The 18517-nt window shown below is 40.7% G+C and overlaps 2 protein-coding genes and 1 long non-coding RNA gene across 3 annotated transcripts; 1 reads left to right on the top strand and 2 right to left on the bottom strand.

Moving 5' to 3' along the window:
• Window positions 1-926: 926 nt before the first annotated feature.
• LOC131459814 (mesoderm posterior protein 1-like) lies at window positions 927-2117 on the bottom strand. Its single transcript, XM_058629923.1, has 2 exons — window positions 1326-2117; window positions 927-1213 (listed from the first exon to the last, which is right to left on the bottom strand). Exons 1-2 carry the CDS (start codon window positions 2019-2021, stop codon window positions 1127-1129), a joined length of 783 nt encoding a protein of 260 aa, XP_058485906.1. The 5' UTR covers window positions 2022-2117; the 3' UTR covers window positions 927-1126.
• A 3969-nt stretch (window positions 2118-6086) lies between these two features.
• Window positions 6087-7384, bottom strand: LOC131459796 (mesogenin-1-like). Its single transcript, XM_058629901.1, has 2 exons — window positions 6475-7384; window positions 6087-6362 (listed from the first exon to the last, which is right to left on the bottom strand). Exons 1-2 carry the CDS (start codon window positions 7207-7209, stop codon window positions 6309-6311), a joined length of 789 nt encoding a protein of 262 aa, XP_058485884.1. The 5' UTR covers window positions 7210-7384; the 3' UTR covers window positions 6087-6308.
• Window positions 7385-12749: 5365 nt separating this feature from the next.
• On the top strand, window positions 12750-16477 carry LOC131459186 (uncharacterized). Its single transcript, XR_009240218.1, has 3 exons — window positions 12750-15754; window positions 15839-15993; window positions 16086-16477. It is a non-coding gene; the product is annotated as an uncharacterized LOC131459186 (long non-coding RNA).
• The last annotated feature ends 2040 nt before the right edge of the window (window positions 16478-18517 follow it).

The raw sequence follows: 18517 nt of genomic DNA, 5'->3' as shown, positions 1-18517 counted from the left end.
TTAAATGCTGGACCAAAGAGAATTGGGGCCTGATCACCTACACAAGGACCACCCTCTTTCTTGCGGTCACCATGACCACAAAGATCCCCCAGAAACACTTCCTGTTGGATCACATTTCTGTGGGTTTCTTGGCAATAAATGAAGTTGCAAGTAGAAAGTCTGAACTATCTAGTGATTCAAAGTCTTTGCAGTTACATTTCTATGTGTTGTTTGCCTTACTCCTACGTTTTTGAGTCCCCAAAACAGACACTCTCACTCTCAAACACCCAGAGACTTTTGTTTCCACATCCATGTGTCATTAGAGTATTAACACAGTATTGCAACACAACCGACGTGATATTCTGTTGTTGCAGCTGCTCTGGATGTCTGTCTATTAAAGTAATTTTTTGTTCCCCCCCCCCCCCCCCACATATATACAGAGCAAAATGCCTGAGGACAACACGAAGGAGACAAGATCCACCGAGATGAAAGACATCTAGCAGTGTGAAACATCAATTCAGTGTGAGACAGCCTTCTTCCATCACAGTTTATAACCATATTCAAAGTCAGGTATTTGGATCCTAACCCAACAGAGGTGGGATGAGGACATTATGAATCAAGTGTCCAAAATCAGTACAGGGCCAGGTATTAATCATGAGTTGCTTTTTTTTTTTTTTTGGAGGGATCTCAAACATCTGACCAGTTTAAACCGGATATAAAAAGGTGCCAATTAACAGCTCCCAGTTCAGCTGTCACCTCCCACAGTGGGGGTCTTTCCTTAAAGACTTTACAGGGGATGTGATCCCTGTTTAACGCTGACAGCCCCTGCTGACAGCTGCTATGTTTGTGTAAGGAAGTGGAGTTACGCATGCGTCTGCTCACACTCTATATACACTCATGTGTATACTGTGGGTGGATAAACTAAAATGCAACCACAAACCCAGTGATTATTATGGATATTAATTTATTCAGATCACATACGTTAAAAAATCAATAAATACACATATTTATATAGAAAAAACAAAACGACAGACATATATTTTGTTCAAAATAACAAAATGTAGAAGCATTGTCCATAAACTGTGTTCAAGATCATTGTTGCAATGAATATACTGGTGTGGACGGACAGTCATATGTCTCCGCAGAGTCAGCAATGTCCGGGGAAAGTGACATTTTGAAGTTGTTGCTGTGGCATCCAGTGCTGCTCGCTGGTGAAGCCACCTTCACTGGAAACCTGGTGACACAGAACAGATTTTTGGTTAAGAGGTCATTCAGATTTAGTGATGTCAAGGAACTGTTTATCTTCAATTTGACATTAAAATATCACAAGCCATGACTGAACATACCTGATATGTGTGCTGCAGAGGGGACTGCTGGGTCGTGCTCATTCTGTTACAGCTAAACTCCTGAGGACTGTTGCAGGCTGTTGGCTGACCCAGAAACTGGCTGAGGGTCTGAGGCTGCTCCATAAAGCCCGGCGAGCTCCTCGTCTCCAGCACCTCCTCACTGAGGCCCAGCTGAGCTGTCAGGTGGGAGATGTAGCGGATGGTGAGGCTCAGGGTCTCGATCTTGGTCAGGGTCTGTCCTGCAGGAGCCACTGAGTTTGGGAGGTATGTCCTGAGATGATGAAGAGCCTTGGTCAGATCCCTCATCCTCAGCTTCTCCCTCTCGCTGGCTGTCTCGCGTTTCTTCCCCGGATACCTGGACCTCGACCTCTTTGTGGCGGAGGTGGCTGTGGATGTGGAGGGCCTTGAGTAGGGCAGAGTCTGTGTCTTGTAAGAATCGCAAGGTGCTTCTGAGCCGCTGAAGATGAAGCGCTCAAGGGCATCTTGTTCATTTCCGGCCGCCTGGATGGCAGTAGGGGAGAAGCAAAAAGAGTCCACAGACGAGGTGGGAGACAGACTACTGCCTGCGCTGAAGTAACCAGGGTCTGAGGCTGGATCATAGGCCACAGGATTGTAAGATTTCTCCAACAAGGACTCACAGTCAAACAGGAAACAATTGTCCTGGAGCTGGAGAGGAGCACAGAAGGACATCTCCATGGCTGATGTTGTAGTTTTGGTAGTTGCTGCTGTGGTTGTAGGATCTTCCTTGAGTGTGTTGCTGGTGAAGCAGTCAGAGACTAGTGAGGAGGATTAGGGAGGCTGCTCCATATATGTCCTGGGAGGTGTGATGTTGCACCTCCAGCAGCCTCCTCAGGTCCTGAGAAGCTCTGGGAGCAGGGCTGACACCTAGGCCAGGGGGTCCCATGGGAAACGGGCCAGCTCCAGGACAAGGTGTGACCTGACAGCTTGCACGATTATCATAAAGTAGAAAAACTCAGGCTGCACACTCCTGCGACCTGGGAACACGACCCTGCCGTGACAGTGGTTTCATCTGAGGTCTGGCCCTCAACCTGAGGGATTTTCATGGAAATTCAATGAGTCACCAACTGCCAATAGATCTGTTACAGGACATGTCCACTAATGTCAGCACACTATCAATTTGTAACGCTCAATCAGCTCTCAATATTCAATTAATTGACCACAGAAAAATCATAATTCCAGTCTTCAGTCAAACACACTGACCAAGGCTATGTCAAAAACTGTGTCATATATTGAGGTTGTTAAGTGTGACTCTGAACATAATTTGACAACATTTAAGAGCATTTACTCTTTCTGAATCCCTGCGAGGTCAGGCTGGAGAAGTGTGCCAGGGCAGCTGTGAGGAGGTGTGAGGTGTGAAGTGTGAGGAGTTTGCACCTCGTCCTCTTTGGACAGAGGTCAACTTCACATGGACTGGGAACCTGCATCCTCCATGACGGCAAGAATGAGTGGTATCCATAAAAACTGCCAAGCACATTATATATCCATTATGTATTTATGTCATTCAGACCTCCAGGTGGGGTTTGTGGTAAAATCATTTTATTGTCATCCATCAACTGATGTCAAAAATAACAAATTAAACTGCACATAGATGCAAATATTCTTCATGCTATTATATTGTTTTTTTTTTATACAGATACATGTGTTTTTTAATGTTGTCTCCTCATCGTTGGATTCTCTATGAGAATGAGACGTCAGTGGATTTGAGCGTCAGGTGTGGACTGTGGATGTGAGTCGCGGGCAGCATTCCCACAAACCACCGTGTCACATTTGACTCCTGCTGAAGCTCATAATTGGAGACGTGTGAATCGGTCTCGCACAGCCAGCTCTCCGCCGACTGACTTATGCAATTATGCAAAGAAGAAGAAGTGGAAGAAGAAGAAGAAGAAAAGAGACTCTTGTAGGACAAACTATCCAAAGTAAGAATAAAAGTCTCCCAAAGACACAAGTTGCTGAACTCTTAGTGAAATAGGTTTAGTTTTAGTTTTCATTGTCCTTGTTTTTCTAGAGCAGGAAAGTGTGTGAGGTGACACCGCACATGACAGCTGACCCGACTTGTTCCCACAGTGATCTTCGAACCCCCATCTTACTTTCTTTAAAGTCACTTAAAATGGCAACTCGACATTTATATTTCTGTCATTGTTTTTGTATTACATTGATTTTTCCCCCCGCTCAACTGTTGCTCTCTAACTTACAGATGACGTAAGTAAAAGTTAAGTGTTTATTATCTCGTTTAAAAATAGGGTGACTCCTTCCTTTCTAACCTTTTAAAAAGTGGTTAGATTTCACAGCTTGTACGGATTTGATCTTTTGTTTTGTTTTTTTATTAGAATTAATTGTTCCGGCTAAATATTTATTACATTTATGATATTTTTTGCCTTATTGGAGGCAAGTGTTTTTGTAATTCTTCCTCTGTATCAAATTATAAACTGTTATCTTTTAATTATTTTTGCATCATTGATTTCCCCAGCTGTCAACTATATTTTTTCCCTCCCAGGCTGATGATGGAGAGGATTTTCCTTCTCTTAATCCACATTAGCTCTGACAGTGTTTACTCACATGTAATGAGTGAATAATCAGCACCGCAGTGTGAACCCTTTCATCCTGAACCCTCTTAGCCCAGGGAGTTTATTAGCTTTGCTGTGATGAAAGACCTAAGTGAGTATATTAGGCTTTGTCTAAGGCTTGCTGCTTGCATATCAAATGAACTGCATGTATGTGGCAAACTAAACACGCAGGCCTAATTCTCCAGCCTGATATGCAGATCCACACTTCCCTATGAATATTAAAGCCCTCTCGCAGTTGGCTTTAGGGGGTAATTAGGGCCTTAGGTGAGAGCAAGGGGGAAAAGAGCAGAGAGGGATCATTCATCTTTTGTCTAGACTTAGCGGTGCCATGGAACTCGCTGTGTTTGCTGAGCCACATTAACAAAGATACACTAAATAAACTAGATATCCTGTGGGAGAGGCTGATCTCTGGTCTGCTTGACTCAAATGCTGCCCACCTTGACAGGAAATTGTTGAAATGATGTTACTTGAGCCACCATGTGTTGTTCCTCTTGCAGTATAATGACAGTAATATTCACACAGGAATAAGTTGTGTCTCTCTTTTTGCCTGTGACCAAACTCCAATTAAAATTTAGATTACAATTATATCAAAGCAAAATTAGCAAATATTCTTCTTCTTATTATTATTATTAGTTCTAATGTATACTATAATATAAAAATAATAACATGTACAGTACAGTAGCAATACGGGTCGTACTACGATGGCATTACCATCTTATGTCTATTGTAATCACTAATGAATAGCTTGGTAATATTAATAACGATGATGCGAAAGTGTGTGTGGGACATAAGGGAGGCTACATTTCAACTTTTCATCAGTGTTCATTTTGTCAGATGAGGCGCACTGACTAAGACTTTAATAACATGAATTATTGTTGACGGAAAAAGACGAGACTCAATTTGTTTTGCATGAAATAAAAACAAATCTGTCTTTATTTTCAGACAGATATCCAGCTGTTGCGCCTTCAAAATATTCCAAATGAGCAGCAGCTTTATCTTCAGCGCGTGCTGTTGCTGCAACACAAAATTACACGGAGCAAGAAGAGAAGAGAGATATTCTGCCCGAGCCCCAGCTTTTGAATTGTGCTGGTTCAAAATAAAAATACTAAAGTCAGAACAAGTTCATCACACACAAATGTGTCTCTTAAATCAACAAAGCAGACACTTTAATCAAAGCTGCATTGAAGCATTCAACAAGTGTATTTTATTCAGGTAATTATGACATATAATCAATATTTGACATGTGTGAAACACTACTGTATTTGACTAAAATGATAATCAAATATAATCTCAAATATTTTGTCTGAAACTTTACTAAGATACCTCGAGTTCTCTTTTAAATTAAACTAGACTAAATGGACGAGACATTTAGTCTTTTAAAACTTGACTAGACTACAAGACTAAGACTTTATATAATATAAATGGGTGACAAAATGAACACTAATGGTGATGATTCATTTTGATTTCATAATCATGTTCATGTGAAGGTATTACACTAAATAATGACTATACTATAATAATATAATTAAGTTAAGTATAAAGGGTTATATCTGGCAATTTCTGTGAGATGCAGTTATGCATTTAAGTGTTGAGCTGGAAGTACAAGATGAGGTCAAGGAATTAATATATGCAAATGATCAGTCCTTTCACATCAGTCAATGTCAGTAATTATTTCAATAAAATGTCAGATCATTACAGATTAAGTGTTGCTCTTGAGTGAAAATTGAAGAAACTGTGGTTTAAAAACGGACAGAAAACAACAAACTTTTTCATTAAAAGTGTGTGTGTGTGTTTGCATGGTGCATTAACATTATATTGATATACTAAGCCTAGCAAATGCATCTCCATATAATGTTACCCTGCCTGTCAAAACCATCTCTGATGTGGCTAGTTAGTGCGTAACAAGGCAGCACAAACAGTTTTCACTCCATCTCATATCGAGTTGCCATGGCAACTGCAACACAGTTTAACAAAACTCAGACAGGAAGACCTGCGGCTTGCTTCAAATGTGCATCTTTGTGCTTTATTGTGCATATTATGAATAAACACAGCCGTTCCTGTGATTGTGTGGTTCCACTGTGAATAACAACAAGCAGACCATAATGAACATCTGCCTGCATGATGGAGAGAAGATTGAGCTGCCATAACAGGACACAATGATAACAAAAACACGAGGGCATTTTTGAATATTTTATTATAAATAGCAGTATAAAAGAAATATAAAAATAGTTGTTAGACATATCAATATTTACAAGGAACAATCACGGGACAAAAATAAATAAAACGTAGAATTTATATCGCAAATAAATTACTCGATTCACAGTGAGGCAGTAAAAACAGGGAAGTAGTTTGTGTCTGTTGTTGGACGATGATCATTCAGTGTTGAAGTTGTTGTTTTTTAACCCCAATACTCTCTTGGAGCCAACGGCATGCAGAAGTCATTGCCATACATCTGTAAAAAGAAATAAATCAGGAAAGGTGTGAGCAGTTTGTACAAAGATGCACCATGTGTCATTTTTATACATGAATAATTATAAATGAATAATAGGTTAATGTTGACATACCTGACAGGAGGACTGTGTTGTGTTGATGGAAGCCATGCTGATGTCTCCCTGAGGAGCTCCACTGAACTGCTTATTATACTGATCAGCTCCAAAACTACAGCTCCCAGAATGCAGCATGGTGTCTGGACTGTGACACTGGATCGGATACAGACTTTGGCTCAGGTTCTGGCTCTGGAGCTGAACTTCCTGACCTTCCATGGAGCCGTGCTGGAAGTAGCTGAGGATGTCAGGTGAGGAGGTGCCACTGGTCGAGGGGTCTCCCTGTTCCCTTTGCTGAAACAACGCCTCCTCACCGAGGCCCAGCTGAGCCGACAAGTAGGAGATGTAGCGTATGGTGAGGCGGAGCGTCTCAATCTTTGTCAGAGTCTGTCCGGTGGGGGCTACAGAGGGCGGTAGGTAGGACCTGAGGTGATGCAAGGCCTTGGTCAGATCCCTCATCCTCAGCTTCTCCTTCTCGCTGGCGCTCTCCCTTTGTTTGCTGCGGATACGGGTGGCTCGGCCTGACCTCCTGCCACGTCCAGACAGGGAGTAGGGTGAGGAGGTGTTGCTCTGAGAATATCCACTTTTAGCTGTCTTTGGAGTGGACTGAGGAGGCTGCAGGTAGGAAGGAGACAGGCTGGAGTCCATAGAGTGGACGGGGGAGAGGGTCTCTGAAGAGGAGATGCTGGAGAGGTCCGAGTCCGAGCACCACTGATACTGCATGTAGTTGAGCAGAGGCACTGAGGAGGTATCCATGTTGTGTGAAGGAACTCAGTGGTCTGACTGGAGCAATTGGAAGTTCAGTGTGTGCTGCTCAGCTCCTCCGAACTGGTTTATAAGTCCAGGCCTGGCCACAGAGGTGTTAAGTGACACCTCCACAGATTCTCACAAACCATCAGTGTCCAAGGCAGAGGCCACTGCCCCTATCAACACACACACACACCCACCCTCAGGCTCCCTCTGCCTCTCTCTCCTTCTCCTCCATGTCTGGGAAAGTTCAGCTATACACAACTGGAAGTGTGAATTTCGACTCCTGTTCAAAACAATAAACAATTTAGCTTCTCTGCCCCCCCCAACACACACACACACACACACACTGCAGCAGCTCAGATGCTTTTTGCACATGTTGAGGGGATTGAGTAATCCCGCAATCACTTTTTTGTTCAGCAAACTAAATACTATAACATAAAAATGTAAAGGACAGGAGCAAATGAAAAGAATGGTTAACCATCATTTCGACCCTTTGTCCACCAATACAGTCATATTTATTTTTTCATCACTATGAAATCAAACCATGACATTATTCATGTCAAGATAACCATATACGTCAGTGATATAGTGATCCAGAACTTCACTGGGATGTTGGCAATAAACATAAATCTGGTTTAGGTGCATACACATACATGCGGAATTACTTTGTAATATTTATCAGCTACTTATCCAGGTGAAGGTTTTTACATATGATGAGGTTATAAAACACAATACACTGCTACAAGAAATAAAGTCTGCCTTAACATAAAAGAGACAGTATTAATAATGTTTGGCTAATCTAAATAAACTCCCACAAACACTTTTACAGTGTCGTAGCATCTCTACACTGTATGTGCAGTGCTGTATAAATGCGTGAATGACGGCCAGGTTAAGATGTCATTTTGAATTATGATTACATATTGTACATTCTACTTGTATAGTCGCAGCCCTTCCTCTATCATTAAGCTATAGAATAGATAGTAAATATAGGCAGACACATGGGTATTTGATTCAAATCATTTACCCAGACCACCTACACCATTTATGAACTATAAAGCAGCAACAACACATTTGTGCTGAGCCATTTCAAAGACATCATTCTCCAACTGTGTCACAAATATTGTTCTCCCAAAAACAGCCCAATGTAAAAATGCTTTTGCTGAAGTGAAGTGAAGCGTGAGATATATATTGGATTTTTGGATTGTATGGATTTTGACATTTTTATCAGTCCGATATCTGATCCAGTGACTTGGATTGATGTGTGTTAACTGAATTAAAAAGAACAAATACTTATATCACTTGCTTTAAAATTGGGAGATGCCTGGCATTTACTGTAATAGAGCAGACATGATTGGGGTGGAGTGTTCCGTCTTCCAGTCAGAAATTCAGGGCCTTCAATCCTTAACTTCTTAAGTCTACGTGCCACTTAACTTGAAATTGTGCTGGATGTATGTAAAGGGGTTTGGTGATAAAAAAGGTGCTGCATATACTGAAGATGTGCTGTAAGAATGTGTGTGTGTGTGTGAATGGGTGAATGGCAAAAAACTTTAAAGTGCTTTTGAGTTGTCATCCATATGAGAAAAGCACTATAGAGTAAGTACAGACCATTTACTGTCGTGTCCTCACTTCACTCCAACCTTGAACCTGACAGCCGCATCTTCCGCCCGTCTCTTCATCTTCTCCATTTTATTTCCCACCATTGCTCACCAACATGATCGTTTTATAGCCACAGCAACTCATGCGTGAGCTGTCATCTCTGACCCCCCTCATTTTCTTTATCGCAACCCGAGGAAGTGAAGCGTATGCACTGCTGCTGCTACTGCTACTGCTGCTCCTGTTCTCTAATGCTGTGGATAGAACACCTCTACAGTGTCTGTCCAACATGGCTAAAATGTAGAAAGTAAATACACTGAGGCTTAATGAAGCATAATGACTCGTATTATCCAGTCAAAGCAGAGGTGTGATGGTTTCACGCTGATGAGAACTGATGAGTCTCGAGGTGTCACTTCACACCTCAGCTGTGAGAACCTGAAATGCTGGTAAACATGGGCACTGCTGACCTCCACTCTCCTGTCTCTGCTCTGTTCTCCTCACATGTAGTTTTGCAATTTTGTCTCTGAAAATTTGGCTGCAACTTCAGATTTCATGAGAAAGATTTTTCAGTATGTCATGAAAATCACCTCTGATGACTAAATCATTTTTGTCGTTCATTTTTGAAAAGTACCCTTTAAAAAATTACTGCAGCGTGAGTGAAAATCCATGCTCATCTAGTGTCATGTTCTAGTCTGATTTCTTGAGTCGCTGCTGTTTATTGATAATTTTTAAAGTCAAACCTGTCATAAATCATAAACCTTGACTTTACAGGCCATAAATGTGTGTGTTTATCAGCTCAATTTCAACAAAGCTGGGCTTAGTGTCAAGATATTTTCCTCCCTAATGGAGAGGTGACTTGCAGCAATGTGAAAATAAAGTAAATAGGCCAAAATAAATTATAGTTCAACTACCTATAGAGCTCGCTCTATGACAACACTGAAGTCCCGCTGGCTCGGATGTTAGATTATATAAAAATAGTGAGAGGTGTTAAAGTGTTAAAAAATATTATTGAATCTAATGGACGATAAAACACATTACACTTTAAACCAACTAATGTGTTGTGTCAGGCAGAGGGCAGGCTGAACTGGGGCTGAACCCACTGTGCGACCTCGCCACTCACCCTGACCAAGGTGAGGCTGTGGGAGCCTGGCTGTGAGGTTGGCACCTCTGGACTGATGCCCACCCACAGCAAGCTCCAAGGCTGGGCTGCCTGCCACCTGTCTGGGCCTCCCATGTCTATATCAACCCCACCACGACCTCTGGTAATCTTTCTCTCTGCTTGGAATAAAATCACATTAGACACAGTTTAAATGATTCCCGTGTCGAATTTGGGTTGGTGCCATAGTAAATACAGTAAATAGTGATACAATGAATTAGGAAAGAGGGGGAAAGAAGTAAAACAGTTGACCACATAAAGTTTTAGCAAGGAAAGCAAAAACAATATAGAACTATACACACACACACACATATATATATATATATATATATATATGTATTCATATATATACATATGTATATGTATAAATAAATAAACCACTGTGTCTTGCTTGCTGTTACAATCGCTATCATTACAGCATGCAGATATTACTGGTTAGTAAACCAAACTTAATTGATTAAATGTATACAAATAACGATTTTAAACTCTCGGGTTCTCTATCTTCTTCCTTCTTCTTTACCAGCGTAAACGTCATCACGTTTCAGACGCACTCTCTTCTGTGACCCAATCAGAGTTAAAGGGTGTGTCTTCATAAAGAGGAGACTGATTGATTGGTGACACAACACACCTGCTCGTCTTCACGCAGGTGGTTTTCATCAGCTGATGTTACTTTGAAGAGAAGCTGCACGAGCCGTGGAACGAAAAAAAAAAGACGCGAAAAACGTGTTGCTGCTCAGCTACTGGAACTGTTCCGGGAGGAGGGAACTTGTGGCACCAACCGCCATAAAACCTCAAAAAAGGAGCGAACCTTAAAAAAAGAAGAGAGAGGGAGAGAAAAAAGAAAACTACCGCGGCGTGACGTCAGACGCCGAAAAGGTGGCCGCGTGCATCAGCTCCTGTATGAAAACGCAGCAAAGGCGCTCCAGGATGGCGTGTTCGACCTGGTCCAGATTGGTGGCCCGTCCAGAATGGTGAGTAACTTTTGTCAAGTTATCTTAATGGTGACTCTATTTGCTTATATGCTCAAATTTAGCCCTGGCTCAGTGTCAGCTCAATTTTGGCTTAATGTTAGCTTAATTATTTGCTAAAAATTAGCCTTTCTTCAATATTCAAACTGTGCCTCATTTAGGGTTGCCAACGTTGTCACTATGAAATAAGGGACAAAAGGTGACGAGTATGGTTTTGTGTGAATATATTCCTTAAATCTTAATCAACTTTATTCTACATCACTTGTGATCATGTTAATTTCTTTGTTTCACTGTTAGAATAGAATTTGTGCTGGTGTAGCGGCATTGTACTCTATCATTGCATTGTCTAGTTTAACAGACGAAGTAGACCTTCAGGTTGGCAGTCTTGCCGTTTATTTTAATAACAATATGACAATATGCGCACAGAGCTACCTGACAGGGATAAATAATACAGTCAGTCCCCGGTTCCTCTCTCACACACACACACACACACACACACACACATACATACATACATACATGCCTGTAAAATGAAAAGAAAGTGCAGGTTAGCTAACAACGTGTAGCACTAGTCATTTTGTAAACACAAATAAAAGAAAACACCGTCAACTTTTTATGAAAAAGGACGTTCTTGCCGTTCGGGAGCTATATGCTCAAAAAAATGTACAACTTAAACCACCCCTTAGTATTAAAATTAACGTAATTAATATGAAACAATTGCGGAGCTCATAGTTCATGCACCTACAAGGGAGACAGCGAGGTCCGACTGCTGTTACCCCTCGGGGTGCACAACCCTAATCCACAGGGGTGCTGCATTTAATTACCATAGGAAAAACAAGTTTCCACGTCTTGAGATGAGTTTTCTCTTTTTATGGCAAGTGGAATCACACTACTTAACTCTGTTACATTGGCAGCAATGTTTTCACTGAAAGTGAGTCTTTATATCTCAGGCTGGGTGAACAATGTCTGTACCTCATACAAACACATTCTAGAAAACCTTACCTAGTTGTTTTACACCTGTAACGCTATGAACTTGAACATTGTCAAGGCTGGAGACTGGACTCAAACATTTTCTTTGTTTGTTTCCCCCCCAGATTGATCTTCATGAAGATTGTCAAATAGTAGGTGTCATGATTTAATTCTGGGTGGCCGCTGTGTCCCCACTCTTTCTTGGCCACTGTGCCTACATCTCTCTGCATTGTCCAACATGGCCACGTTCTTTCTATTCTCCTGCTTTCCGTCTGTCAAATAGCTGAGGGTTGTACATGGAGCGTTTTTTCTCTTTTCCATCGTGGCCATTAATTTACCGTTAGCCCTAGAACGTTAAAATAGATCCTGGTGATCTACAAACACAGTACCTGGCTTTGGATGGCAGCCGTGCCATTGCCTTTGTATTGCCAAACGTCCCTTAATGCAAGTAGGCCATGATCGCTAACTGTGCCCGCGCCTTCGTGGCCTACTTGTGTCATTGTACGTCTGGCCTTGCGCGTATAGTCATTTTACATAGGCAAACATGGGTGCCTTCCGCGTCCATGCACAGTAAGTGAACTAACCTGTACTTTTCTTCTAGCATCAGTCAAGAGGAGCACCGACATCCCTGCATGTCCATCCTAATTAGATTGCGTTTTAGTTTAAAATTTAAAATGATATGTGCAGTTTTTCTTTCTTGCTTGGCCGCCGTGCCATTACTACCTGCTCTGACCTGAATCTTGATTCTTCATGGCCACTGTGTCATGACTGTACTTGGTCTTGGTGTTTATGCCAGTCTATAATTTCTAATCTGTTTTTCCTACTAAGTTTTCCTGGTTGAGTGTGTGTGTGATGACTGACGTTAATCTGACCTTTTGGACCAAGACTAACACTCCAATCGACTTTACTGCACCAGAAAGGTGAACAAAATTTATGCTGCAAGACTGGCAAGATACACACTAATTAGACGACAAGCAAATTCAAATGCTTTCAAAACCAGGTAAAATTTTTACCTTTCAGGTAAGTATTAAAGGCCTTTGCCACATGATCTTTGTGGGTAAATTGTGTCCACTCAATTCATAAAGTTAATTTGCATCTAAACATTTACAATGGCATTACAATAATCTACTTTTTTTTGTTTTGCGTTACTGAGTGCAAAGGCCTTTATTTACACACTGACGCATGCCAAGACTGCCGTCATGGTCTCTCTCTCTCTCTCTCTCTCTGTCTCTCTCTGTCTCTGTCCGTGTCTCTCTCTCTGTCCGTGTCTGTCTGTCTCTCTGGTCTGCCTGTCCTGTGTGTCTTTCTGTCTGTCTCGTGTGTCTGGTATTCGTCTGTCTGTCCTATGTGTCGGATTTAGTCCCTTTTTTAATCTCAATTTAAATGAATGATTTTAAAGTTGATTAGTCTTGAGACGTCTGATTTCTGCAGGAAATTCTGATGCCTTATTTTGAAATGGCTTTAATTTAAAAAAGTAATTTTGGTCTTGAATCTCAGTTATCATAGTTGCAACTTGGACTGTTGACAAACGTGGAAGCTGATGAATCATGTAGTAAATGCATCCACGTTTACTGTAGCTTGTCTAAAGTTCTTTCAAAGTGCTGTAAAAGTGTAGTAATTGATTATGATGAGCTAGACCAGGTCTTCCTTTATTCTCAACTGGTAATTGTAAAAAAAGATAACTGGTTCCTGATTTGATTATCAAGCTAAACATTTGATTTATATGCAAGTGTAGTCACATTAGATTGTAGGTGTTATTCAGCCCATGGATAATGTTATGATATACTTTAAATCTGGCATTTGTTGGCACACTTTTGATATCCATTTAAGTCTTAAACTTTACGCACTGCCATCAGCCTTTGTAGTCGCTAACTGAAATCGAATTCAATATTAATGCTGACTTGTCTCACTCTGCCAAGTTTATTTCCCTCTAAAGGAGTTGAACCTTTTGTGTTCATAGTCTTTTTGCGCGTCATGTTGGGAGGCCTCCCAGCAGGGGATTTTTATCTTCCCCTGCAAAACTATGCGTTACTCGCCTTAGGGATGCAGGGCTATCCTGCATAGTTTCTTTCATAAATGAGATTGTAGGTTGCAGGATTAGAGCGTGTTTCTTTTCTTTAGGAGGACACAAACCTGGCAGAGAGACAACTCGGATTATTTAAGTGAAAGTTGCGCCAAATGTTCAAACTTTTTATCTTTTAATACGATGACTTGAAATAAAATCTTTATTCTGTGGGCTGAATTCAGACAGAAATCAAACAGAATTTGGCTTCATGTTGTGCAAGTACCCTCTTGTAGCAGGAGTGAGCAGCTGCAGCATTTTTAATTTATTTTTCACATTTGATTTGTTTCTTGGATTGACTTGGTGTCTGGAGCTTTGTGGTTAACAGTGATCATGTAAACGTGTAAACACAAGTGGTCTTTTGCCTCTTATTTGCGAAGCTGGCAGCTGGTTGAAATGATAGGACTTTATGGCATGCCCAAAGTGGGATTATTGATAGAGCATAGGGTTAACACCTCACCATACACTAGCTATTTCAGTGAAGTGTCTGTAGTCCGTTATTAGCCGTGACTTTCTTTCAAATTTCACAATTTAGGCAGCTTGTAGAGTCATTAGGAAGATGCTTAATCCCAGTGTCTTGGTTGGTTGCATGAGAAACTGCTATCTCTTAGATGTGTTGGCGAAGTTCCTCCTCTGATTTTTTTTTTTTAGACTTGCCCTAAAGTTTCTCTCCGCTTTAACTCTTGTTGAGCTATGCATTAAATGATTCCTCCAACTTGTCTCCATATCAATTTTTTTCTCCCTGCAGCCTTCCACCACCCACTGCTGCTGATGCATCTGCTAAAGGTAGCCGTATCCTGATTCACTGCGTCTTCATGTGTTGGGTAAGAAGTGTCTTTAGACTACTAACAATGTAAACACCTTTTAAATGCTTGATCTAATTTACCCAAATGGTTCATCAGTTTAGGACAAAAAAATCATTGAATTTGACATTCTTGGGGTCAGTAACCTGACCTCTAAATGTTTGGGAAACCATGCAAAAGATCACAAGCTCTCTGCATGACCCAACAGCATTGATGTTTGAGTTATTTAATTGCTCAATTTTTAAATCAGTCAAGATTTTATGAGCTGGGTCTTCTTCACACAACAGAGAACAAGGTAAATTGAGTCGACTCGTAACATGGTAAGGCATTTCGTCCTTCCCCTTCTTCTCTGTGTGTGAGGAAATCTGGCCACGGATCCTGACTGAGTGGCATACCATGGCTGTGCAGTTTCCAAAATCAGACAAGGATCCATCTGATTTTGTGACTCGGCCTGTCATGATATGCATGTATCTTCCTCCGTAACAAAGGATTGGAATGGAAGGGTTTGTAGTGTAAATCACATCACATCACTTGTAGATGGTGAAGCATTTGTTTAAATTGAGGTCAAGCATTTTCAGGTGTCTGCTTTGTCAATACTCTGGTGCCACGTCTTACCAAACACACGAGAAGCTCTGAATTGTGAAACTGCTGCCTCTTGCAGATGTTACAACAGCAATGGCTGTTGAAAGGCTGCAGGGAGAGAAAATGAGATCTGAGGACAGGAAAGTGGAATTGATTTCATGCTTAGAAAAATGAGGGTTTCAGCAAAGGACCTTTTGTGGTGAGGCTACAAAATCAGAAGCAACGTTTGTCTGGGCAACTGGGAGATTTACAGTTTTTCATGCAGCCAACCAAGACATTGGGGTTAGCATCATCCCAAATGGCTGGCGAAGATTGCTTGTAACTGTCAGTGTAGGACAGGAAAGGCAGGTATAGGTTAGGGAGGGCATCCATCAGTGAGATCAGTGACTGGATGTGAGGACCTGTCACACCTGACCAGGTGAGCTACCTGAAGATTTGTCATTTGTTTACTTCTTTTTTTTTTTTTTTCTTGTGACTTATTAAATTCTTCCTTGTTTTGAAGAGATGAAGGCTGCAGCACATTCCTGGATCAGAGGACTCCATGTTGGACACCACAACCTGGTGATGACCTAGCCCAAGATGAACCGACCCTTCTACGACCAGGAGTTCGCCCAAGATGAACCGACCTTTTCCACCTTTTACATGTGATGTCTTCAGGTACGTTCTTTCAGATGGTACTCAATGTTTTAATCCATATTTACTTAATACTAAAGTGTGCTGACTCTTATTTATTTTATTTTTTTTGTTAGATGTTGGACCTTGCCAAACTGTACACATGGCTCAATGGCTGCTACGTCACTCTGCCCGACAGGACATGGTCACCGAGATTTTTAACATTTTTTTTTAAATGGACTTTAACCCCCCCTGTCCCCACTGACCCACAACCACACATGACAAAACACTGTACATGTGATGCATCACCACACTAAAATACAGACACTGCTACTTTCAGCCTGTAATGTTAGACATTGAAAACTTGTTTGTATTGACTTCTTTATATCAAGTAAAACTTTTGTTCTTAACTTTATGGTTGACTTGTATTTTTTCAGTGATTCTGTGATGAGTGTTATTTTGACAAGTTAGTGCTTTGAACTTAAAGATGTGGAATTATTTTAAATTTCTTTTGACCGTCCCCACCTAATGAACGTGTGTACCAAGTTTCGTTCATGTACGTTAAACCCGACAGCAGATGATCTAATACAAGTTTTTTGCGTAATTTTTTTAGCTCAGCCCACTATTATTTTTTTTCAACAAACTTTCCTCACTAAAATCATATAGGAGTCTCCCTGTAAAATATTTTTTCAGGCAGAGTAAATGCTTGTTCTGACAATCAAATAATAATAATTAAAACAAAATGATAAAACATAATTTCTAACATTATTTTTTGCATTTTAATGTTGACTAACATAAATCAATCCTACACTAAAAGTATACAGTAAGTGATTATAATCAGCCATAAAACCATTTAGTTTTAAAATACACACACACACAAAAGATATTCCTTTTCGATCCACACTAGATGTTGTCATGGATGTGGGTGTTTTTGTGGACTTTTCATATGGACAGTGATTTGTATTTCAGTGGTTTTGATATTGACTTTCTTTCTTCACTTGCCTTCTCACTACTTAATCTCTCTCCTTCCCTGATTACCCACACCTGTTTCTAATCGTTGTCACCTGTGGCTCGTTATCTCCCCTCCCTTTAGTATTAGGGTGTTTTTCCGCCAAATTTTTGCCTTGTCTCTCCTGTTTCCCTTGTGCCTCCGTCCATTTTGTCATTTGGATATTTTCTTTCATTTTGATTTATCTGGATTCAGCCCTAGTCCTTGGTGTCAGTCTAATTTACTTCTGCATTTTGGCTCCTCCTTTTTGTAAAAACCTCTCAAATGCGGTCTCATCAGTCATAACGTTACTTTGTTGTGAACACTTTGTCTACATCTATACAAACATGTTTTCATTTCAAACTGGCGCTTTCAAATAAGAACACTCTGCCTCCACATATAAGCAATTCAAAATAATCTATATTCCTACCACTAAAAGTAAAAAAATTTGCTGATAAAAGTGTAATGTCACTTCATGGCCATATGGTATAAATGAAACCTTGGAACTCATATACTATTTTTATGTGAAATAGACTATTTTTGTGGTAATATTTGTTAATGTGTGTTTGTGTGTGTGTGTGTTCTTGTATTTGTTGCTTTGTGAGAACCAAAAATTATATAAACCATACAGAGTGAGGACATTTTGGCTGGTCCTCACAGAACTGGTTTAGACCTGGTTATGTGGTTAGAATTTAGTTGAGGTTAAGTTTAGGGAGTTGTGATGGGTAAGGTTAGGGTAAGGGGCTAGGGAATACAGTATGTCTATGAGGGTCCTCACAATGAATGGAGTGCAAACGTGTGTGTGTGTGTGTGTGTGTGTGTGTGTGTGTGTCGGGGTGAGATGGCAGGTGAGGGTAATACATTTTGCACCCTAGGTGTGAAACATAGCTGGTGCTGGAGGGGTTAGCCAAAGGTGGACAGTAAATGTCATCCAATTGTGAGGCAGTGACATCACACACAATTACACAGAAAAATAAATAAATATATATATATAAAAACATGTAACTGCTGAGCAAGTACCAAAGTGTTGATTACTGGATATTCTATTTAATTTCTCTGCCTCTACTTGAATTCTAAGAACATTAGCTGTCATTAATGTGAGCAAGCGCTGGTTGGCTAAACCTCCCTCTATAATTATCAAGACAATTTTTTTTTTTTTTTTTTTAATATTGATTCCAGAGAAAACATGACTCTCATGCTCGTTTGACCTCCAGTCTGCCAGTGTGTGATAAATCCAGTGGACAGATTCTTCACACCTCTGCCAGAGTAAACACACACTCCTGCTCCCAGCACTTGCTCACTCCTGTATCCTACCATGTTTTTACAAGCCCTTCATATCCCCCAACACACAGCTGGCACTGACATGGGAACAGTAACGTTGAGCTCCCACTCACTGCTATTATGCCTGAAGTACAAGGTGGGTCAAGACCATTACACAGCATAGATAATAATTATAAAAAATCATTTTGACTTGTCTCTTGATAGTCACCATTATTTTTACATTGCAAAATAAATAAAAAAATCTCAATGTTTGCATTTCCCCTTTGTTGTGATTTCATATAAAGCCCTGGGATATGAGAA

Source organism: Solea solea, chromosome 5, assembly GCF_958295425.1.
Source record: "Solea solea chromosome 5, fSolSol10.1, whole genome shotgun sequence".
Classification (NCBI taxonomy): Eukaryota; Metazoa; Chordata; class Actinopteri; order Pleuronectiformes; family Soleidae; genus Solea; species Solea solea.
This window is presented reverse-complemented; position numbering and strand designations above follow the sequence as displayed.